The sequence below is a fragment of the Podarcis liolepis genome, assembly GCF_965112155.1.
Source record: "Podarcis liolepis genome assembly, chromosome: 18".
NCBI lineage: Eukaryota > Metazoa > Chordata > Lepidosauria > Squamata > Lacertidae > Podarcis > Podarcis liolepis.
Window position 1 is genome coordinate 7,156,170 of NC_139572.1, and position 23,573 is coordinate 7,179,742.

At 46.6% G+C, this 23,573-nt stretch overlaps 2 protein-coding genes and 1 long non-coding RNA gene across 6 annotated transcripts; 1 reads left to right on the plus strand and 2 right to left on the minus strand.

The window, feature by feature from the left end:
* Positions 1-19: 19 nt before the first annotated feature.
* LOC310697590 lies at positions 20-15,534 on the minus strand. Of its 4 annotated transcripts, none has more exons than XR_014521062.1 (2): positions 14,944-15,534; positions 20-1,131 (listed from the first exon to the last, which is right to left on the minus strand). It is a non-coding gene; the product is annotated as an uncharacterized lncRNA (long non-coding RNA). The 4 variants fall into 4 exon arrangements; XR_014521063.1 differs by having other exon boundaries at positions 14,675-15,534; XR_014521064.1 differs by lacking the exon at positions 14,944-15,534 and adding an exon at positions 14,585-14,685.
* On the plus strand, positions 6,718-11,661 carry LOC310697283 (vomeronasal type-2 receptor 26-like). The gene is made up of 5 exons (XM_083483750.1): positions 6,718-7,131; positions 7,405-8,214; positions 8,924-9,151; positions 10,093-10,219; positions 10,488-11,661. Exons 1-5 carry the CDS (start codon positions 6,796-6,798, stop codon positions 11,384-11,386), a joined length of 2,400 nt encoding a protein of 799 aa, XP_083339876.1. The 5' UTR covers positions 6,718-6,795; the 3' UTR covers positions 11,387-11,661.
* A 1,531-nt stretch (positions 15,535-17,065) lies between the features above and the next one.
* Positions 17,066-23,097, minus strand: NDUFA7 (NADH:ubiquinone oxidoreductase subunit A7). The gene is made up of 4 exons (XM_083484273.1): positions 22,953-23,097; positions 21,202-21,251; positions 19,104-19,253; positions 17,066-17,298 (listed from the first exon to the last, which is right to left on the minus strand). Exons 1-4 carry the CDS (start codon positions 23,001-23,003, stop codon positions 17,202-17,204), a joined length of 348 nt encoding a protein of 115 aa, XP_083340399.1. The 5' UTR covers positions 23,004-23,097; the 3' UTR covers positions 17,066-17,201.
* Positions 23,098-23,573: the final 476 nt, after the last annotated feature.

Below are 23,573 nucleotides of genomic sequence, written 5' to 3' on the forward strand. Positions count from 1 at the left end.
CAGTTATGGGTGCCTTGAGTTTTAATGTTTGGTTGCGTTTTTTAATTGCTCGTCTTTTGCATCTTTTCCTTGCAGGTTCCAAGTCTGTCACCATTTTCTAGTGTTTCCTCCCTGTCCTCCGTGTCCTCCCTGGATTCCCTTTGGGACTCCCTCAATGAGGTACGGAGCAGACAGAGCAGGAGAGAAGCCCTGCTGAGCTGGAGAACCCTGAGGCTGGGGAGGAGGAGGAGGAGGAGGCTGCTGGCCGGCCAGCCAGGCCACCTTCTGGACCAGTCTTGAGCAAGGGGGCAGACAGGCAGGGGGCTGCTGGGGGCAGATGGGCTTGCTGCCCCACTTGTCCTGATGGACCAGCCCCCCATGGCGCCAGGGCTGTAGGGCTTCCCTGGCTAGTGGCTCTATGTGGGTTCCTGTCTCATTCTGGGCTGCTCTCTTTCTCCCCTCTCCCCACCACCACCTCTGGGGTCCTGTCTCTGCCAGCAGTCAGCCTCTGAAGTGGCTCTCAAGGAGGAAGAGCCACAGGAAGAACTAGCGAGCCCCCCAGAGAAGGACGGGGAAGACCAGGAGGATGGGGAGGCCCTTGATTTGCCATGCCCCCCACCTGGAGAACACCTGGAGGCAAGCGTAATCGAGGTAAGATGAAACATACACTCATTCATGACATATGAAAAGCTTCCCAGATGTCTTCTAAAAGTCAGATATCGACTCAATGCGGGCAGGAGAGTTTGGCTTCTGGGTTCCTGCCTGTCTCATTTTGGGCTGCTCTCTTTCTCCCCTCTCCCCCCCCCCTTGCCACCACTGCCACCACTTCTGGGCTGGTTCCTCCATCCTGTCCAGGCCAACAGTCATCCTCTGAGGATGAAATATCCCATGACAAAGTGACAGAGGAGGAGGGAAGCCAGAGTGGCCAGAGAGACCCTTGTAGTGTCAGGCCGGGTTGCAGAGGGTTCTGGGATGTCTGTCCCCTCTTCCCAGCGCTGCTGACAGCCCTATTCCTCCGCAGTTCCCCGAAATGGATATCGGTCCAGACAGCTCCCTGAGCTTAGACCACGAAGCCGAAGAGAGCGACACCTTCTGGGACTCTGTAGACCTCAAGGAGGGACGTGGCAGACAGAGGAGGCAACCTGTAAAGAGCTGTTAACAGAAGCAGAAGATCAGTTAAAGTTGAAAAAGTTTGAGTATATCAGAGATTTACTAACAGATTGGTTACAGTATTATCAATTAAATGATGTTTTCAAACTTGATTAAGAAATATGTCTTAAAACGGAGATATCAAAATTCGAAAGAGATCTGTTGGGAAATACGGTAATGTGAAATTGCTATCTAAAATGTATAAATTGATTTTAGAATGGTATACTAACGATGAAGAAGTTATATCTGTAATGATACACTGGGCAAGAGATTTTGGTTATAGTTTTCACAATGGGAATAGTTATGGAAGAAATTTACAGCTTGCTGTACGTTGAAGGAAAGTTACATGAAAATTATGAATTGTTGGTACCCAGCAGCCAGTAAACTAGCAAAAATGTACAGAACAGGTAGGAACATGTGTTGGAAATGTAAGAAGAAGGAAGGTACATTTTATTACATGTGGTGGACATGTGGGGTGGTAAAGGAATTCTGGGAAATGATATATAATGAAATGGAAAAAAATGTTTGAGATAACTTTTGTTAAAAAAACCAGAAGCTTTATTATTAGGGATGACAGGTGCTGAACTACCAAGAGATAAGAAAAGACTGTTTATGGATGTGGTGACAGCAACATGGATGCTCCTAGCCCAGAGGTGGAAAGAAGACAGAGGACTGACCAGAGAAGAAGGGCAGACCAAATGGATGGAGTAGGCGGAAATGGTAAAGCTGAAGTGGTAAAGCAATCAGGAAGATCATATTTTTACAAGGGACTGGAATGATTTATTTATTTTTTAAAAATATATAATTTTTAATTATTTTTTTAACATATCATTTTCAATGGTAATTAAACATCCTTTTACATCTTATTCAAATTTTTGACTTCCATCAATCCTGTCTGAACTGGAATGATTTTGTAACCTTTTTGGGAGACCACAGTAAGCAGTTGAAAAAAGCAGCAGCTTTATAACCAACACTTGCAAAGCATTGTGAACTTTGGAAATTGTGGATATATACTAGATAGATTACAATGAAAGATGCAGGAACGCTGTCCTTTGAAAAACTGAAGAAGGCGTTCGCCTTGGAAGAGCAGCTCCTGCACGTGGATCCGGAGAAGCCCATGAGACTGGAGACAGACGCATCCATCCGCGCGATTGGAGCGGTCCTTTTTCAGCCCGGGGCCAAGCACAACTGGAGGCCGTGTGCCTTTTTCTCTAGGAAGCTGAGCAAGTCGGAGCAAAACTACACGGTGTATGACCAAGAACTGCTTGCAATCTATGTGGTATTTCGGCAATGGAGACATCTATTGATAGGGGCGCGGCACAAGATCCAGGTCTGAACTGACCACAAGAACTTGGAATACTGGCGGACCACGCGAGTGCTCAACCAGAGACGGATCAGATGGTCCCAGGAGTTCGCCAAGTTTTTCTACGAGATCCGATACGTGCCGGGAGAGGAAAACGTAAGGGCAGATGCTCTCTTCCAGAAACTGGAGTACATGGAAGGAGAGGGGCCACAAGAGACCAGGCACGTGTTCCCCAAGGACCGATGTGTGTGTGTGTGGGGGGAGTGTTGGTTGGGAAACGAGAACTGGCAGGGCTCACCAGAGACGATGAGTTTGCTCAGACAAAAATCAGGGAACTCAGGGACGGAAAGGAAGTCAATGGAGGGTTTGAGGAAAAGGAAGGGCTACTGTACTATAAGGGGGCGCTGTATGCACCAGGGGAGACTTTGAGGGGGAAGGTACTTCCTTTGAGGGGGAAGGTACCATGACAACCCAACAGCTGGGCACTTTGGACAGCACAAGACCATGCTACAGTTCTGGTGGCCAAAGGTGAGGGAAGACGTACGAGAATGTGTACGAGGGTGCGACCGATGCCAGAGGGCAAAGGGGGAAAGGGCTGCCCCCGCGGGGCTACTGGAACCCTTACCTACACCGGAAAGGCCCTGGGAGGTGGTGTCCATTGATTTTATGACAGATCTGCCCAAGTCAAGGGGAAAGACAGCGGTCATGGTAGTGGTCGATCTACAAAATGTGCCATTTCGTAGCTTGCTCGCATGCAGCAGCGGCAGAGGAGATAGCCAGGCTGTTTGTGGATCACATTTTTAGACTGCATGGGGCTCCATTGAAGGTAATCTCGGATCGCGGGAAACAATTTACTTCCCGGTTCTGGCGGAGACTCATGAGCTTGCTACAGGTCGAGGTGAGCTTCTCGATGGCGAGGCACCCAGAAACCAACGGTCAAGCCGAAAGAGCGAACGGTATGCTCCAGCAGTACCTACGCTGCTATGTCAGTGAGAGACAGAACGATTGGGTAGAGAAATTAGCTTTGGCTGAATTTGCATACAATAATGCTAAACACGTGTCCACGGGAATGAGCCCTTTCATGGCCAATTACAGGTGTCACCCCAGGGCCTTCCCGGGGCGGGGGGAGGAAGGATGGAGTGTACCTGCGGCTGAGCAATTGGTGGAGGAAATGGAGGCCTTACACCAGCAACTCAGGCTGAACTTGGAGCGGGCCAAGGAAGTTTACAAGAGGCGGGCGGACAGGCACCGTCGGGAGGGGGAGGCCATACGGGTGGGAGACCAGTGTGGTTGTCATCCCAAGGGTTGCCCCTAAAGGGAGGGTGCAAGAAGTTGCAGCCTAGGCGGCTGGGGCCTTTTGAGGTAATACAGCAGGTTAACCCAGTGGCATTTAAACTCAAGTTGCCTGACAGCATGAAGATACACCCGGTGTTCCATAGGTCCCTACTTTCTCCTTACAGGGAGGGGTGGGAATTCCCGGGACGGGAGGGAGGGGTTACCACCCACCCGCGGGTAGAGGAGAGGGAACACTGTAACGAATCCACGGAAATACTCGATTCAAGGTGGCGAGGTCGCCAGGTAGAGTACTTGGTAGCCTGGGAGTGGGAACCTAGGTCTGAAAACACTTGGGTCCCTGCTGAATCAATCACTGACGGGTATCTGGTGGAAGAATTCCACGGTTTGTTTCCGGATAAGCCCAAACCATTAGCTGGATTCTGGGAGGGAGAATTTGGACCCACAGACGATGAATGGGACTTTGTGGGTTTTCCTGCCTCTGAAGAGGAGGGAGGGGAGGTGTCCGAGGGAGAAGGATCAGACTGGGAGGTTCAACCAGCGGGAAGAGGTCCGAGCGGATGGGAGGCTGGTTTTGAATCCTCAGAAGATGATGACAGGGGATTCCCCGCATCGTTGACCGAGGAGAGAGAGGAGGTTGTACCGGGAAATCGCGCCAGGGGTGGGGGTGGGGGTCCTGAGGAGGAGGTGGATGTCAGGGAACTGCCATCAGTGCCGGAGGGAGAAAGCAAAATCCAGAGGGATTCCAGAGAGCGTCCCGGGATTGGGAGAGGCAGCCCATCTTCTGGGGAAGAGAATCAGCGTAGCACCAGTGGAGAAGGGGGGCAGATGGGGGAAGCGGCGAGGCAGTCCCATGACTCCTTGCTGGGGACCAGCGCGGAGAGTAGGGGTCCTCCGCTGCCTACGCCCTCCTTGCGCAGAAGCCTTTCGCGCAGAGAGAGTAGGAGGAGACTAGGCGTCAAAGAGCTTCTTTGCTGGAAGAAGTTTAAGAAACGCCCACTGACGGATTCTGCCAGCGATTGAGACAGCCACAGGTGAGTGGCTGTCCGGACAGAAAAGGTTCACTCAGGCAACCCAGCCAGGTGTTTGCACCGGCTTACGCACGAGCAACCCCTAGAACCATTACACCTAAGGAGTCTCAAAGTGGCTAACAATCTCCTTTTTCTTCCTTCCCCACCACAAACACTCTGTGAGGTGAGTGAGGCTGAGAGACAAGAGAAGTGTGACTAGCCCAAGGTCACCAGCAGCTGCAGGCGGACGAGCAGGGAAGCGGACCTGGTTTGCCAAGTTATGAGTCCACCGCTCTTAACCACTACACCACACTGGCTCTCTAAAGCATCTCTAACAGATAGCCATCCAAACTCTGCTTAAAAACCTCCAAGGAAGGAGAGTCCATGGTCAGATCCAGCTCCTTCTTTGGTCCTTGGGAGCAAAGTTCAGGCCAAACTTCCATTTCCCAAAAACACCTTTTCACTTTTCTCCATCATGTTTTTCTCCAGCTTTGCACCTGCTGCCTGAGCGATTCAAGACTTCGGAAAGTTAGTGTGATGAAACTTATTCCACTTGGAATAATCAAAATTATAGTCATCTCCTCTTCTAAATGCTCAGGAGATATTTCTGGAGGTTACATCAGCCTCAGAAAGTAGCATGACAATATTGATTGCACTGTGTCTGGTAAAGAAAAAGTTGGTGCAGAGAATATTTCCTGTGTTGGAAACAGACTGAGTCAAGATGCAGAGCTGGCGAAAGAGGGGTGTGCCTGCCTTGTGCTTCCTAGCTCTGAAGATATAGATGAAAACCACCCAGATTGGGGAAAGCCCAGGCAGTCTGGCCTTGCAAGAGTCTTTGGGTTCTTCTGCTTTGTGTCTTTGGCAGGTAAGAGGAGGAGGAGGCAGAGCCAGAATGAGATCCCTGCTCCTTCTGTTGCTGCTTCTGCTGCTCATGATGCCCTTTGGAGTCTACGGGAACCACAAGGCGAAGTGCCCCTTGAATCTGGTCAGGGATCAAACGGATGCTCGCAATTACTACTGGCCTGAACACTTTCTCATCACTGGGATCATATCTCCAAAATCCTTTTATAAGGAAACTCCATACGTCTTTTCTCAGACACCCTTCGCCAAGAGTGAGAGGTATATAAAATCATATGTGGATAGGTTTCATGGTCCTCCAGTCCTTGTAATGGTTCCTATTTATCAAGGAAAGAGCACCTTGATCAGGGCTGGGGAGCCAAGGCTGTCCTCATGTTGCAGGTCTACCCTGCCCTGACCATTGGTCTTGCTGGCTGGGCTGCTGGGAGCTGGGGGTCCACTAAAAGATTCCACCCAAACCTCTCCTATTTCAATATTGTGGGTCTTCCTTAGTGAAACACTCTCCTACCTTTGATTCTGTGTTGCTTTTAGTAGAATGCTAGGATGGCAATGAATCTGGTCAGGAGTTAAAAGGATGCACTGAATTCCCCCAGCTGCAGGAATTAAGGGTGGAACATTATGCTTCAAATAAAATGATTATATAAAATAATACAGACCAGGGGGTGTCCTCATTGGTGGAGTCACTGATCCAAACATGGGCAAAATTATAGATTTTACCACACACTCAAACCTGAAAGCCACCAGGCCTCATTTGTAACTAAAAGGGGACTGAGGTATTTGGTGCTTCTCCTCGTTTTATCAAATGGTCTCTTATCTACCTATAGTCTAGCCCTTTGCAAGAAGCCAAAGACCACTGCAGCAAAAGCAGCCCTTGCAGCAACTTCCCAGTATATCACACATTTTGAGGGGCGCCTTAATTTCTTACTGATAAAACCATAGTAGAATAGAATCATAGAGTTGTAGAGATGGAAGGAACCCGGAAGAATCTCACCTGAAGCATCCATGACACATGGTCACCTTCGGAGGGAGTCTGTTACAATGCTGAACAGCTCTGTGTGCTGTTTGCATCAAAGCTCCTGTCATGGAGCAGAGATTTCCAAATTTTTGTTTTATGCTAGACAGGAAAAGGTTTGATATTAATGCAAAATGATAAATAAATACTAATCTGTGTGGATTATATAATGTTTCCTCCATCCCATTCATATGAATATCAGTTTCACTCTTTTTAAAGAATTCATTTATTGCAGGGAGGCAAATAGGTTCTTCTGGCACGTGTTGCCTTTCCCACTCACTATCCTAGAGATCAACCAGGATCTCAGGCTCTTACCCAACATCACCCTGGGCTACAACCTCTATGAGAACCATTTCGATGCAAGGTTGACTTCGGACGCCATGCTAGAGCTGCTTGCAGGCAGTGGATGCAATATTCCCAATTATCACTGTGGAGAACAGAATCACCTGCTGGCTGTTCTTGAAGGAGGCAATACTTTCATCTCAAGAGTGATTTCAGCCTTGTCAGGCATCTACAAAATCCCACAGGTAAGTAGTGGGAGAGCATGGAAGCACAGAGAAGTTCAACTCCGTAAAATACTACTAAGCAGGGATATTTTTTTTAAATGGGAAAATCCTGAGCTATGGATTCAACATCCCTTTTTCAAAACTGAGCCTTCACCAACTTGACACCTCCAGATGTTTCCGACTAAAATTCCCATCAGCTTCAGCCAGCAGAGATTTAAATATCAGTCATTTCAGATAATTAAAAATCTTATGCTGAAAGTAAAATAAAATGGTGATCTTTGCTTTGCTTGCTAGATCAGTTATGGCTTCACTGCCCAGGTTCTCGAAGATAAAAACCTCTTCCCTTTTGTCTACCGGATGATTCCCAAAGAGGAAAGTCAGTACCAAGGGATTGTTGAATTGCTCCTGTATTTTGGATGGACGTGGATTGGCCTCTTCACTCCAGACAATGACAATGGAGAAAGATTTGTGAGCGCTGTGAAACCTCTGATGCTCAGCAAAGGGATCTGCATTGCTTTATCAAAAAGAGTACCAGAAAATGATATGGATCAATTTATGAGACCTGGGGAATCTTTTTTCCTATGGAGACAAGTTGGGGTATTTGTTTCCTATATAACCAGTGCACTGAGTATCATAGGACTCGTGGTAATACATCATTTCTATGAGAAGGAACTCGGGGGGAAAGTCTGGATCACAACAGCTTTGCTAGAAATCAGAACTGGCACTTACCTCCCTCCAGATATGTTCCAGTACCTCCATGGTTCTCTGTCCTTTGCAATTCAGACTGGAATAAGGAACAGCAAAGGTGACAAATATAAATTTCAGACCAATATTGAGGATTATTTCAATCAAGCATTTCAGTGTTCATATTCAAAGCATCTGTTGTCCGTGAAAGGCAGGATAAGATGCAGAGAGGAGGAGAACCTGCAGCCATTGCCCCAAGAGGAGCGTGGCAGAGCCCTGTTTCTAGACAGCTATGGCACTTACATCAATGTTCAGGCTGTGGCTCAGGCCTTGCATGCTTCGCTTTCATCTAGATCCCAGAGGAGGCTGATGGTGGAGGAAGGAGAGCAATGGGGACACGCAAGGCTACAGCCGTGGCAGGTATTTCCCTCCCCTTTTTGCAAACTGCAGTCCACACAGATGCTGATCTTGACTGTCGATAAACCTGTAAAATATCATAGTTACTATTAGTATTAGTAATAGTAGCAGACCGCCCAACATTTCTCTGATGAAAATAGGGACATCCCATTCCATAATGAAAATTTTACTGTTGACACCCCGGGGCTTTTTTCAGGGGAGAATTCGCTGGAACTCAGTTTTGGCACCTCTCAGGTGGGTGCCATTGCCATTCTAAGAGGGAAGTGCTCATGTTGAGTTCTGGCGCCTTCTTTTCTAGAATAATAGCACTGTTTATACATCTTCTTCAGTTGCCTCAGCACTCTGGGCAGCTCAAAAAATAAAGAAATTCATACTAAAATATTAAACATATTAAAAAATTCCCTATATAGGATTGGACGCCTTGTGGGTTGGATAACTCCACATCTGCCAACATTTCTCCAATGAAAATAGGGACATTCTAAGCAAAGTTGGGAAATTCCAGGATCAAATGAAAAACTGTCTCTAATTCAGGGACATCCCTGGAAAATTGGAGCACTTGCAGGGTCTGTAGTAATAAAAATGGCTGAATAGGAATTCCACTCTACATGAGATACACGCAGCCCCAAACCATAAGAGGCTGAAGTGAGTAGGGCTGAGATATCCATCTTGGCTTCCCGTTTTCTTAATGCTGGTGTTTCCCCTGCCATTCCAGCTTCACCCTTTCTTAAGAGAAATCCAGTGCCTGAATACTTCCAGAGGCAGGCTGTGCTTGGATGAGAACTGGGAGCTACCAGTGGACTTTGATATTGTGAACTGGGTGATGTTTCCCAATATCTCTTATGACATTTTGAAAATTGGGAATATAAGGAGAGATACGTCTGCTGGAATAAAGTTCACCATTAACCCAGAAGCTATTGAGTGGCCCAGGAAATTCAACAAGGTAAGGGGAATCACAAAGGGAGAAGGCTAGGAGATGATTACTATGTTTTTCCTTAAACAACCGCTGAAAAATGACCATATCAGGATATCAGGTTGACCAATGGTGTCTTGACCGTCAATAGCAGCTGCAACCACCACTCTTTCTTTTCACAGCAGCTGAGATAGGAGGTGAATTTGGGGTGCTCAAAGAAAGGATAGAGCACAGAGGTCCTCAGAGAAGACACCAGAATCTTCGACAGAAAGGACTATGTAGATAAGAAGAAAAGGGAAAGCCCCTAGTAAAAGTGAACTATTGGGCTTTCATACATGCAGAAGGATGGAAAGTAATTTATTTTAGAAATGATAATTACTGATTTATTGTTGATATTTTAAATTTATGGAGTAAGCTCACTTGTAGATGTTGCAAATGTTAAACTATTGTATGTGCAGAAATTGAGAAGTGCACGGCTGTTGGTGAAGGATGAGAAGTTAAAAAACAACAACCCTATTCTAATATAAGGTTAATGTTAAGGAATGGCATATGAACTAGAAATAGCTAGGACATTCATCAGCAATAAGAGGAAACCTTGCATGCCTCAAAAACAGAGTGAGGGAAACCAATATTTGGAAAAGTGTCATATTAAATTTGTCTTAATTAGTGATTGAGAGATTATCCGAATCCTGAACTTTGGGGAAATCACATTTCAGACTCCATTGCCATTTTCTTTGAAGATTTATTAAGCAGGGAAGCAGGTAAACGGAGAAGCGGAAACAGAGTTCTGTGGTGCAAACCTCAGTTGTCCTGAACGAATTATGAAGAACAAGATATTCTGGTCACCCCAATGGTCAGTGGGGGGTTGAAAGGACCCTGATGAGGGGTCAAAGGCTGCAGTCCAGAAATCCATTTGAACTCACTCTATGAGTGAATTCCTCTTTCTTGCACCTTCTTGTTTTTCTGGTTAGGCCGTGCCTCGTTCCAGGTGTACAGAAAGATGTCGACCGGGATATGCCAAGGTGGTTCTAGAAGGAAAGCCCATTTGCTGCTATGCTTGTGCTCGGTGTGCGGAAGGGACCTTCTCCGCCCAGGAAGGTGGGTGACTCCAAGGGGGAAGGTATTTCTCGAGAGAGTAAACACAGGGCAGTAATCCAGTCTCAAACACTTTTTGTGAGATTTCTGCAGACATTGGGGAATGTGGCTCCTTCCTCAACTTCTTTACAATCACCTTCATTACATCCTGGAAGAGAGTTGAAAGGAATGACCATAAGGAAGAAATCTCTAGGATTTTTTCAAAATGTAATCGAGTTCAGATCATTAGGGATGTAAGTGATGCTGCAGCCACTCTTTTTCTCTTCCCCAGATGCAGAACATTGCGCCAAATGCTCAGAAGATCACCATTCAAACAAGGACAGAGATCAATGTGTTCCCAAGATTACCACCTTCCTGACTTATGGAGAATATTTAGGAATGTTTTTAGCTTCCATTGCCCTCTTCTTGTCCTTAACAGCAGGCATTGTGTTGAGAATCTTCATTAAATACAAGGAAACTCCCATAGTCAAAGCCAACAACCGGGACCTCTCCTACATCCTGCTCGTCTCCCTCCTGCTTTCCTTTTTGTCCTCCTTCCTCTTCATCGGGCGCCCAAGGAAAGAGACCTGCCTTCTCCGACAAACGGCCTTCAGCATCATCTTCTCAGTTGCTGTTTCTTCTGTCTTGGCAAAGACCATCACGGTGGTGCTGGCCTTCCTGGCCACAAAGCCCGGGAACAGGGTGAGGAGATGGCTGGGCAAGAGTCTGGCCAACTCCATTGTCATCTCCTGTTCTGGGGGGCAAGTTCTCATCTGCACCATCTGGCTGGGCTCTTCTCCCCCATTCCCAGAGCCTGACATGCACTCCCAGGTGGAAGAGATCATCCTGCAATGCAACGAAGGATCTGTGGCCATGTTTTACGTTGCCCTCGGCTACCTGGGCTTCTTGGCTGCCACCTGCTTCACGGTGGCTTTCCTAGCCAGGAAGCTGCCTGGCTCCTTCAACGAAGCCAAGCTGATCACCTTCAGCATGCTGGTCTTCTGCAGTGTTTGGGTCTCTTTTGTGCCCACCTACCTGAGCACCAAGGGCAAGTACATGGTGGCCGTGCAGATCTTCTCTATGTTGGCCTCCAGTGCTGGGCTTCTGGGCTGCATCTTCCTTCCCAAGTGCTACATTATTGTGCTGAGGCCTGATCTGAACACAAAGGAGCACCTGACAACCAGAAATTAAGGGGACATCTGATTCTTAAAATAGTCCATATTCCTGATGTCGAGAAGTGCCTAAAGGAAACACAGCTACTCCTCCATGTTGCTCCTTCTCCACCTCTGAAAGAGATTGTGTTCCTTCTTAGCCCAGGTTTTGTGTAGTCCTGTTCACATGAACCGTAAGATGGGAGGAAATGTTTTGCTACCTTGCTTTGCCAAGGACTACAATGAGTCCTGGTGTACTGCCCTTAGTTTGTAAACTATTATCTTTTAATAATTTTAAAAAGATTTAAAAGGTTTTTGAGTGTTTGCTTTGTCATGACTACCTATTAACCATATCAATTCTAATATTCCACAATACTGTTTGGTTATGCCAGTTCTATGTATTCACTTTTCTATGCTCCATTTCTCACATTTATGCGCTATCATTCATAAGCTCACTTCACATCATTTCATTCTCCTAAGCTTTGTAAATCAATAAACTGAGAAATTCATTTAAGACATCTTCCATAGTCTGTTGGTTTAATTTCTGTATTGTGTAAGCTCTGCTCCCTGATCCAACAAGTAGCAAAGCCTTGACTGGGATCCAATGAATTTTATTGCACTGGCCAGGGTTAGGGGCGGGCGAGGCAGCCGGGAAGAGAGGGGAGAGGGAACTCCGGCGATCACGAGAGTGGCAGGCCGCCTACGCCAATCTGGGCGAGTCATTGTGAAAGGAGGTGGGGCGAGTAGAGCTGGGGAAGGCAATGGGTCGCGAAAGGCAGGGCTGGAAAGTGGGGAGAGGTGGGGCGGGGTTTAGTGGAGAGTGGTCACGCCCACTAGGCAGGGCAAGGCAGAGCTGGGAGGAGCCTCTGGCTTGACTTATTTCATTATTATTACTAATATTAATTATAATGAAATATTAATATGGGGGAATGTATATTCTATTCTATTCTAGTCAAAACGATAAACAACTACCTGACATTCAGAAGGCATCTTAAGGCAGCCCTGTTCAGGGAAGTTTTTAATGTATGATATTTTAGTGTTTTTTGGTTTTTATGGAAGCTGCCCAGAGTGGCTGGGGAAACCCAGCCAGATGGGCGGGGTACAAATAATAAATTATTATTATTATTATTATTATTATTATTATTATTATTCTATTCTGTTGGGACACGGGTGGTGCTGTGGGTTAAACCACAGAGCTTAGGGCTTGCCGATCAGAAGGTTGGCGGTTCGAATCCCCGCAATGACGGGGTGAGCTCCCGTTGCTCGGTCCCTGCTCCTGCCAACCTAGCAGTTCGAAAGCACGTCAAAGTGCAAGTAGATAAATAGGTAACGCTCTGGCGGGAAGGTAAACGGTGTTTCCGTACGCTGCTCTGGTTCGCCAGAAGCGGCTCAGTCATGCTCCCCACATGACTCGGAAGCTGTACGCCGGCCCCCTTGGCCAATAAAGCGAGATGAGCGCCACAATCCCAGAGTCGGTCACGACTGGATCTAATGGTCAGGGGTCCCTTTACCTTTACGTATTATATTATATTATATTATATTATATTATATTATATTATATTATATTATATTATATTATATCATTACATATTACTGTATTTTCCCATGTAGAACATGTATAAGACTCAAAATGAAGAAAAGGGGGGATCCCATTTTACTCGTCTTATACACGGAAAAGTACGATATATTATGTTATGTTATGTTATGATATGTTATGTTGTTATCTTATTATACAAGGTGATTCATAATGAAGTATACAGTTTCAACACACTATTAATGAGAATATATCTCATGTTACCTGTGACAGAATTGTAGGAGAATGTTTAAAGTATTTTAGAAACAGTCACAGATGTTCTATGTATGCACCGTTTGTCACACAACACACATCGCAATTGCAAATGCCGTTGCACAACAAACTCCATTTTGCTCAATTCAAGAACACAAAACGTCTTCTCCACTGCAGACGCAGCCATTTCGCCTGACTAGTCACGTGTCACGCGCACTATCACCTCCATCACTTTATGAGCACATCTACCTCACGGTTCGCAGCTGTTTTCCGTGTCGGCGCCGGTCTTACAGGATCTGGAAACTGTATATTTCATTATGAATCACCCTGTATTATATTATTTTGGTGTCCAATCACAGCATTACTATAGGATTTTTCATTTCAGTCAATCAAATCTTTATTACGGTAGTAGACCAGCATTCAGTAGGGTGGGGTACAGTCATTTCCAATCTGTAAAATGTAAAGCTAAAAAATATTAAAACACAAAGTATACATAAAAGTCTAAAAGAAGCTAAAAGAAGGATTTCGGAGCATTAAACGGATGTGGAAGAGCATAAAAGGTTAGTATATAAAAGACTCTGGCTCTCAATTTCCAGGGCACTCTGATATGAGTGTTCATTAAATCTAGTGTAACAACAACAACAATTTATTTATACCCCACCATCTGGCTTGGTTTCCCCAGCCACTCAGGGTGGCTCCCAATAGAATATGAAAAACACAATAAATACATCAAACATTACAAACTTCCCTGAACAGGGCTACCTTCAGATGTCTTCTAAAAGTCAGGTAGTTGTTTACTTCCTTGACATCTGCTGGGAGGGCGCCACCACCAAGAAGGCCCTCTGCCTGGCTCCCTCTTTGTGGCACAGGTCATCATCCGATGAATTGAGAGCGACATTTATTTCTGTGTTCATAATTAAAGAAAATGTGCATTTTAAAAGCATCGCACCTTGATTGTAATATTAAGAATGCACTTAAAATTACTACGCACAACAATGAATAAGTGATTGCAATGCACACAGAGCTAATCAGTACAAATATGTGTGAACAATGTTCTTAAAAACATTTGTTAACCAAGTCTAATATTACTATCTTTCTTATTGTGATTATTGTTACTTTTATTGCTACTAATCCCAGTGGCTTCCAAGACTGAGCTCTGTTCTGCCTTGGTCAGTCCCCACCTGGAATACTGTGTCCAGTTCTGGGCACCACAATTTAAGAAGGATGTTGACCCATGGGAAGAAACCCCTCACCCCCCAGAGAGATGCCGGCTCAGAGAGCCCCCTGAGCTTAGACTACGAGGCCTCTGAGGGCGTGCAGAGTGCAAATCCCCCCAGGGGCCCCTCTCTCTCCCGGGCTCACCTGGGGGCCCTGTCCCTGCCAGCCCCTCCGGCCTCTGAGGGCGTGCAGAGTGCAAATCCCCCCAGGGGCCCCTCTCTCTCCTGGGCTCACCTGGGGGCCCTGCCCCTGCCAGCCCCTCCGGCCTCTGAGGGCGTGCAGAGTGCAAATCCCCCCAGGGGCCCCTCTCTCTCCCGGGCCCACCTGGGGATCCTGCCCCTGCCAGCCTCTCTGGCCTCTGAGGGCGTGCAGAGTGCAAATCCCCCCAGGGGCCCCTCTCTCTCCCGGGCCCACCTGGGGATCCTGCCCCTGCCAGCCTCTCTGGCCTCTGAGGGCGTGCAGAGTGCAAATCCCCCCAGGGGCCCCTCTCTCTCCCGGGCTCACCTGCGGCCCTGCCCCTGTCAGCCTCTCCGGCCTCTGAGGGCGTGCAGAGTGCAAATCCCCCCAGGGGCCCCTCTCTCTCCCGGGCTCACCTGGGGGCCCTGTCCCTGCCAGCCTCTCCGGCCTCTGAGGGCGTGCAGAGTGCAAATCCCCCCAGGGGCCCCTCTCTCTCCCGGGCTCACCTGAGGGCCCTCCCCCCTGCCAGCCTCTCCGGCCTCTGAGGGTGTGCAGAGTGCAGCTGGATGGGCTGCAGGCGCTGGTGTCCCTGGCGGAGGCAGAGGCAGGAGGGTCACTTGGCCGGGCCTTTCTCTGCCCTCGGAGGGGAAGGGGCCACCTTCAGAAGGCCCTGCGACTCCCGCCAGCCTCCGCCGTGGGCGCCGTCCAGGCTGCTGAGCGGCGGCAGTTACAGTCTTGTTCCCAGCATGCACTGCCAGCTCCCTCAGGCCAACGGTCGATTCCCAGCATGCCCTGCTGTGGGGTTTTGTATTAATTTGAAATTTATCCGTTTTTTTCCAGTGTATAACCAAATAAATCAATCCCAAGGTGTCTTTGGTTAGGTTTCACTTATTAGCTTTATTGATAAATTACCCTTTATTAGGTTTCATTTCCCTCATGTCCTTCTTCCCAGCATGCTTTGCTGCCCCTTCTTCTCACAAACAAGGATCCTGTTTCCTACAATTGAAATTTACCCGTTTTCCAATGTATAACTGAATAAATAAATCTGAAGGTGTCCTTTGTTAGGTTTCACTTATCGGCTTTATTGATAAATTATGCTTTATTAGGGCTGATTTCATTTCCCTCACATCCTTCTTCCCAGCATGCTTTGCTGCCCCTTCTTCTCACAAACAAGGATCCTGTTTCCTACAATTGAAATTTACTTGTTTTCCAATGTATAACTAAACAAATTAAACCCAAATTGTCTTTTGTTAGGTTTCACTTATTAGCTTTATGGATAAATTATCCTTTATTAGTTTCATTTCATTTCCATCACATCCAGCATGCTTTGCTACCCCATCTTCTCACAAGTATCCTGTTTCCTATCATTTTATTTTTCACTAGACGCATTTGGATTCTTCTATTTAGACTTGATGGAGGGGCAGCATTTGGGAATCCCTGTGAATGAGTATAACAACAAGAGATTCAGATTATGTTTATATGTCAAATCCTTCATAGGGGTGGCAGGTCCCAGTGAAACATAGCTTCATTTGGTGGTATTCACAACCTTTGTTTTGTATTCTCTTTGTATCAAGTCAGTTCTGTTGGAACATCCTATTCATTGTGCAGTCTCTTGAGAATACATTTTCTGTTAGGAACCCCTTAAACTAGACTTTGACTTTAGACTTGGTGCATTTTTTTTCTTTTTGGTTATTTTATATTTCTTACTGGAATGTTATTTTAACATGTTTTAAATTTTTATTTACATATATATATATATATATATATATATATATATATACACACACACACACACACACACACACACACACACACCATCTATATATATATACCAATAGTTGGTCTGAAGCTCAACATCATGGCCACTGATCCCATCACCTCCTGGCAAATAGATGGGGAAGAAATGGAGGCAGTGAGAGATTTTACTTTCTTGGGCTCCATGATCACTGCAGATGGTGACAGCTGTCACGAAATTAAAAGACGCCTGCTTCTTGGGAGGAAAGCGATGACAAACCTAGACAGCATCTTAAAAAGCAGAGACATCACCTTGACAACATAGGTCCGTATAGTTAAAGCCATGGTTTTCCCAGTAGTGATGTATGGAAGTGAAAGCTGGACCACAAAGAAGGCTGATGGCCAAAGAATGGATGCTTTTGAATTATGGTGCTGGTGGAGACTCTTGAGAGTCCCATGGACTGCAAGAAGATCCAACCTCTCCATTCTGAAGGAAATCAGCCCTGAGTGCTCCCTGGAAGGACAGATCCTGAAGCTGAGGCTCCAAGACTTTGGCCGCCTCATGAGAAGAGAAGACTCCCTGAAAAAGACCCTGATGTTGGGAAAGATGGAGGGCCCAAGGAGAAGGGGACGACGGAGGACGAGATGGTGGGACAGTGTTCTTGAAGCTACCAGCATGAGTTTGACTAAACTGCAGGAGGCAGTGGAAGACAGGAGGGCCTGGCGTGCTCTGGTCCAGGGGGTCACGAAGAGTCGGACACGACTAAATGACTAAACAACAAAACCAATATCAAGAGATTCAGATGACGTTAGGGATTGAGTTTAATCAGTCAGGTACCAATCAGAACAATGTGAATGGTCAGAAATAACGTCCACACACGAAAATATTTCCATGGAGTTTTGCACCATTGCCTGCTCTCCTCCCCATCTGCCTGGCAGCTCACAAATAGGGCTCATCACTCGACAGTTCCCATTTCCGTGGCGCAGGGCCAGGTTTCACTGGCTTTCTCTCTGTTGGTGCAATAGAAGATTCTGAGCTGGAGGGGAAGAGAAACAGGAGATGGTTACATTTCCAAATCCTCAAAGAATACAAGAATGTAGGGGGGACCCCTGAAAAACAACTGAAAAATAAAACTATTTTAAAATTTATTTCATATTCGTTTTGAATACAGAATGTTAAGTTTACTCAATAAGGCTTCCAGCTTTGGTGGAAAGATTAACAACAACAACAATAACAATAAATTTTATTTATACCCCGCCCAATAATAACAATAAATTTTATTTATACCCCGCCCTTCCTGGTCAGAGCCAGGCACAGGGCGGCAAACACCAGTAAAATTACAATAAAAACACAATTTAAAATACAGGTTAAAATGCAATTTAAGCAGAGCAAATATTAGCACTGCTCGATTAAAGGAATACTGAGGCTTTTAAGCCAAGTCCACTCAGAGGGCAGATACTGTATGGAGGATCTGGATTAAAATATTAAAGGTTAGAGCTCTTTCCATTTGGAGTTTTCCAGTTTGGGAGAGAGCAGGAAAACAAAGGGATGAGGATGACTAGAGATTCACAAAGTTATACATGAAGTGGAAAAAGACACATTTCTCTCTCGGTCATACTTACAGGTTCAGGGTGTTCGTATTAATTTAAAAGGCTCGGAATAATTTGGATGCAAGATCCCTCAAGGAGCAAATTCCTTATACCCCTGGTCACAGGTTGTCCGAGGAGTCACTCTTAATGGTTCCCCATGGCTCAGATCCACCAGGAGCTATATGTTTAGTATTGTGGGTACAGTTTTATGGAACTTCCTTCCAGTTGACAGGCCCTCCTAAATGTCTAGTGCTTGCTACACACCTTTTCTTTATTACCGCAGGCATTTCAGTTGACATTTTATTGTATAGTTTTAACTGGTTGTTTTTTGTTTTGTTTTTGTATTAGAACCATACAGTAGAATCGCAGAATTGTACAGTTGGAAAGATCCCCCAAAGGTCATCCAATCTAACCCCCTGCGATGCAGGAATCGCACGTAAACAATTCCAAACCTCTGCTTAAAAACCTCCAAGGAAGGAGAGTCCCAAAATTAGTAACGCCCATTAATTTAAATGATTCTACTCTGTTACTAGGGATGCGGGTGGCGCTGTGGGTTAAACCACAGAGCCTAGGACTTGCCGATCAGAAGGTTGGCGGTTCAAATCCCTGCAATGGTGTGAGCTCCCGTTGCTCAGTCCCAGCTCCTGCCAACCTAGCAGTTTGAAAGCACGTCAAAGTGCAAGTAGATAAATAGGTACCACTCCAGCAGGAAGGTAAACGGTGTTTCTGTGTGCTGCTCTGGTTCGCCATAAGTGACTTAGTCATGCTGGCCACATGACCCGGAAGCTGTACGCCGGCTCCCTTGGCCAATAAAGCGAGATGAGCGCTGCAATCCCAGAGTCAGTCACGACTGGACCGAATGGTCAGGGGTCCCTTTACCTTTACTTACTCTGTTACTGAATGTGGGAAATTTAAAATGTGGTCAAAAACCAACAATTCATGTCTTGCCAGACAGGCACATAATAGGAGCTGAAGTCTGTAGAGTTTTCCACCAAAATACTTCATAAAATTGGATACATCCCAGGCTGACCAGAGAGTTTTAATCCATTGACAGCTCAAAATGAAACTAAAGGAGCCATTGGGATGAAGCTGTGCCAGCTGTCTGTCTACAGTTTTACCTTGGCTGCGCCAGTCCAGTAGGTGAGTGTTTTCTGTAGGCTCTTGAATCAAATAACAGCCAGGCTTGGCCCCATTTAGTTTCCAAGATTGCTAGGCTGAAGTGGGTGTAGACCAAAACGAACACACAACCTACCTGGCATGCTGCTGCCCTGGAGCCAACCTTTTCTGAGCTGATACAAGGACAATGGGAGGGAAAGTCTCCCGGCGTCCGTCACGGGTGCAGTAGTAATTGTTTGCAAATTTATGGCTGGGGCCGACAGGGAGGCGTGGAGGTGGCTGAGTCCTAAAGAACAAGACATTTAAGAAGGTCAAACAATGTTGGGGAAATCTAAGAGGTTTGGTTCAGTTATCCGACCAGTCATTAGCAAACAACAGGATTGATCTCCCATAAATTGAAAGTATCTAAAGGGCTGAGCTCAAATGACATTTCCCCCCCATAATATGGCATGATTTTATTTCTTACACAGATATTGAGGCACATGACCACTCAAGCGCCATCGGCATATGCAAATGTCTGGCTTGTTTTAAGACAACAGAGCCTTTATTCACAGTAATAATGGAACTCACAGGTGGAGGGTGCGAATTCTCCCACCCAGCCTGGAAGCTCATTGGGTTGTTCACTCACTCTCTGCCTGGCTTACTTCACAGGGTTGCTGTGAGGATAGAATAAGGAGGAAAACTACGTACATGACCGTGAGCTCCTTGCAGGAAAGGTGGGATACAATGTACCGTATTTTTCGCCCCATAAGGCGCACTTTTCCCCCTCCAAAAATGAAGGGGAAATCGGGGTGCGTCTTATGGGGCGAATGCCTGCAAGCCTCGCGCGCCCGGCAGGAGATCCCACCGGGTGCGCGAGGCTTGGGGCAGCAGCCTGTCGCCCGAAGCACGGGGAGCCCTCCCGAGGGCTCCCCGTGCTTCGGGCGAGTGTCTGCAAGCCTCGCGCACCCGGCAGGAGGTCCCACCGGGTGCGCGAGGCTTGGGGTGGCAGCCTGTCGCCCGAAGCACGGGGAGCCCTCGGGAGGGCTCCCCCTGCTTCGGGCGCGTGTCTGCAAGCCTCGCGCACCCGGCAGGAGGTCCCACCAGGTGCGTGAGGCTTGGGGCGGCAGCCTGTGCTTCTAGGTGCGCGCAAGCAGTCCGCTAGCCTTGGGAGAGCCGCGCGGCTCTCCCAGGGCTAGCGGACTGCTTGCGCGCACGCAGAAGCTTGGGGCGCGCTGAGCTCCGCAGGCCCCAAGCTCCTGGTGTAGCGCAGCGCACCTGGGGGGGAAATAAAAATTTTTTCCTTTATTTCCCCCCCCAAAAACCAGGTGCGTCTTATGGGCCGGTGCGTCTTATGGGGCGAAAAATACGGTACTAAATATTTTTTATCAATAAATTTACTCAGTATTCTAAATTTCTTCTCCATTATTTGATTTATATCCCACCCTTCCAAATGAAGGAGCCCCAGACAGCAGTAATAAAACATGTTAAAGGTAAAGGGACCCCTGACCATTAGGTCCAGTCGTGGCCGACTCTGGGGTTGCAGCGCTCATCTTGCTTTATTGGCCAAGGGAGCCGGCGTACAGCTTCCGGGTCATGTGGCCAGCATGACTAAGCCGCTTCTGGCGAACCAGAGCAGCGCACAGAAACGCCATTTACCTTCCCGCCGGAGTGGTACCTATTTATCTACTTGCACGTTTTGTGCTTTTGAACTGTTAGTTTGGCAGGAGCTGGGACCGAGCAACGGGAGCTCACCCCGTCGTGGGGATTCGAATCGCTGACCTTCTGATCAGCAAGTCCTAGGCTCTGTGGTTTAACCCACAGTGCCACCCGCGTCCCTCTAATAAAACATGTTAGGGTTTTTTTTAAAAAAAAAAAAAAACATTATCTCAGGGTTATTGGGAACAGTGTCTTTCAAATGTCTAGGCAAACAGAAACGTTTTAGCATTTCATAGAATTGTAGAGTTGGAAGGGACCACAAAGATCATCTCGCTGTCCAGTCCTCTGCAATGGAAGAATCTTTTTGCTCGCCGTCGGGCTCGAACCCATGACTTTGAGATGGAAAGTCTCAGGCTCTGCTGACTGAGCTGTCCCAGCTCCGAATTTCTCCTGAAAGTCCATCCTGTGTGCAGTTCAAAACTTGTTTCATTGGGGGAGAGAGGCCTGCGGCTGAGATCTGAACCCAGGGCTTTGGTTCCCTTCCAGGGAAAGGCAGCAAAGGAACCCCTCCTACACTTGACACCCCACCCCCTTACCTCTTGGCAATCTCTGTGTAACGAAGCTGAAGTTTCGCTTGGAGATCTCGCTGTTTAAAAAAAAAAAGAGAAAGATAAAAGAGGGGCAAGGCTCAAGTCAAGAGTGCCACCTGGAGGGCAGGAATCCTGTGTTTTCTTAAAAGCTAAACTGCAACAAGAACTGGCAATCTGAAACCAAGTTAATACAGTGGTACCTCAGATTTCGAACATAATCCGTTCCGGAAGACTGTTTGTGTTCCAAAATGGAAGCAATTACTTCTGGGTATTTGGCGTTCGAAAACCAAAACGTTCGGTTTCTGAGATGATCAAAAACCGAGGTACCACTGTAATAGCATTTCAATGAGCAGAAATCATATTACTTGCCCAAAAAATGGAAAGATGCATAAATCCCAGCGAAGGAAGAATGGATACAAAAATTAACGGAATATGCAGAAATGGCGAAACTTACCGCAAGTATAAGAAATCAAGATAACCAGTTTTTTAAATAAAAGAATGGAAATGGTTTATTGAATATTTACAGATGAATTATAAATGCAGTAGATAAAAACACTGTCAGGATTATTGTAATAACCTGCAGTTTTATAAGAGTATATATTTAAAGAAGATAAATAAATGAGCAAATTAAGTTAATTTGGATATGCAGGAGATATTAAAAACAAATTTAAGGAACGTCAGAAAGAGGGGGAAGGAAGTCAAGTTTTGAAATGTCAAAATGATTGTAAAATTAGTGAAATATATAAAATTAGTGAAATGTATAAACTTGAAAAGAATGAATGAATGAATAAATAAATGTATTTCAATGGGCCTGCTTTAGGTTTCATTGCAAGCAAGGCGATGAATGAAAAGTCACAGCCACAACATGCATCTAAAGCATATTTAGAGTATGTGGCTTTGAATTGCAGTTAAAACAAGAAAACTTAGTCCCATTTAAAGCACATGATTCTCTCCCCCCCCTTCCCAATCCTGGGAACTGTAGTTTTGAGGGTATTGGGAATTCTAGTTTTGTGGGGGATCCTATTGTTTTGCAGAAGAAGCCATATGCTTTAAATGGAACTAAGTCTGATGAATTCATTGGGTTGCCATTTAACTGCCTTTAAAAAAAAAATAATTGGGGGGTTTCCCCATTTTAATCTAGGAGCAGGACTACAACCCCCATGATCCCTTGCACCGAAAGGGGACAGGGCTAGGCTATCGGATGGGAAACCGTGCGGGGGGGGGGGGCTTAAATCCACCAGGCATAATTTCCCACTACCCTTGCCACAGGGATCCTTAGAGCAGGGTTTCCCAAACTTGGATGTCCAGCTGTGTTTTGGACTACAACTCCCATCATCCCTAGCTAGCAAGACCAGTGGTTAGAGGTGATGGGAATTGTAGTCCAAAAACAGCTGGAGGCCCAAGCTTGGGAAACACTGCCTTAGAGCAGCAGTTATCAACTTGTGGGTCCCCAGATGCTATTGGACTACAACTCCCATCATCCCTGAGCTCTGGCCTTGCTAGCTAAGGGTGATGGGAGTTGTAGTTCAACAACATCTGGGGACCCACAGGTTGAGAAAGGCTGCTTTTTAGAGCAGGCATAGGCAAACCTGGCCCTCCAGATGTTTTTTTGGGACTACAACTCCCATGATCCCTAGCTATCAGGACCAGTGGTCAGGGATGATGGGAATTGTAGTCCCAAACATCTGGAGGGCCGGAGTTTGCCTATACCTGCGTCAGAGTCCGCCTGCCGGTTCCCAGCCCGGTTCGGTTCTTACCCCGGCCGCAAAGTTGCGGATCTTCTGGATGAGGCGGGTGGCCGACGCCATTTTGGCCTGTGTTGTCAAGGGCACGGGAGCCGCGGTGCACCTCGGGAAAACGACGACTCGGAAAGTCTCTTCGGGGCTTCCGTAGTTCTGTGTAGTGCCGCGTAGCACGCCGGGAGGAAGGGAGTCCCTTGCGGCAGGAAGAAGGTCGCGCAATGCACCCTGGGAGTGGTGAGGGAAACGCTGTGAGGAGAGGCCTGCTTTCTCTCTCTTTCTCCCTTCCTCTTTCTTTCCATTAAGTCTAAATGGAAGAATCCAAATCCGTCTAGAGAAAAATGAAGTGATAGGAAACAGGATACTGTACTTTTTTGTGAGAGAAGGGTGTAGCAAAGCATGCTGGGAAGAAGGACGTGAGGGACCGAGTGTGTATTTGTGGAAATAAATGAAACCCAATAGAGGATAATTTATTAATAAAGCTAAGAAGTGAAACCTAACCAAAGACAACGTGTGATTTATTTACTGATACATTGAGAAACGAGTAAATTTCACATTCAACAGAAACCCCTCAGCGCGGGGCATGCCGGGAAGCGGCTGTTGACCTGACGGGGCTCGCTGTGCATGCTGGGAAGCAGC

What these genes read in the sequence shown, in the direction of transcription:
- LOC310697283 (XM_083483750.1), top strand. Translation starts at nt 6,796, where the DNA reads ATGAATATCAGTTTCACTCTTTTTAAAGAATTCATTTATTGCAGGGAG. An exon ending in GGCCCAGGAAATTCAACAAG is followed by an intron (nt 9,152 to 10,092) that starts GTAAGGGGAATC and finishes TTTTCTGGTTAG; the next exon opens with GCCGTGCCTCGTTCCAGGTG. An exon ending in GACCTTCTCCGCCCAGGAAG is followed by an intron (nt 10,220 to 10,487) that starts GTGGGTGACTCC and finishes TCTCTTCCCCAG; the next exon opens with ATGCAGAACATTGCGCCAAA.
- NDUFA7 (XM_083484273.1), bottom strand. Translation starts at nt 23,003, where the DNA reads ATGGCGTCGGCCACCCGCCTCATCCAGAAGATCCGCAACTTTGCGGCC. An exon ending in TCCGCAACTTTGCGGCCGGG is followed by an intron (nt 21,252 to 22,952) that starts GTAAGAACCGAA and finishes TTTTTTAAACAG; the next exon opens with CGAGATCTCCAAGCGAAACT. An exon ending in CCAGGGCAGCAGCATGCCAG is followed by an intron (nt 17,299 to 19,103) that starts GTAGGTTGTGTG and finishes CTTCCCCTCCAG; the next exon opens with CTCAGAATCTTCTATTGCAC.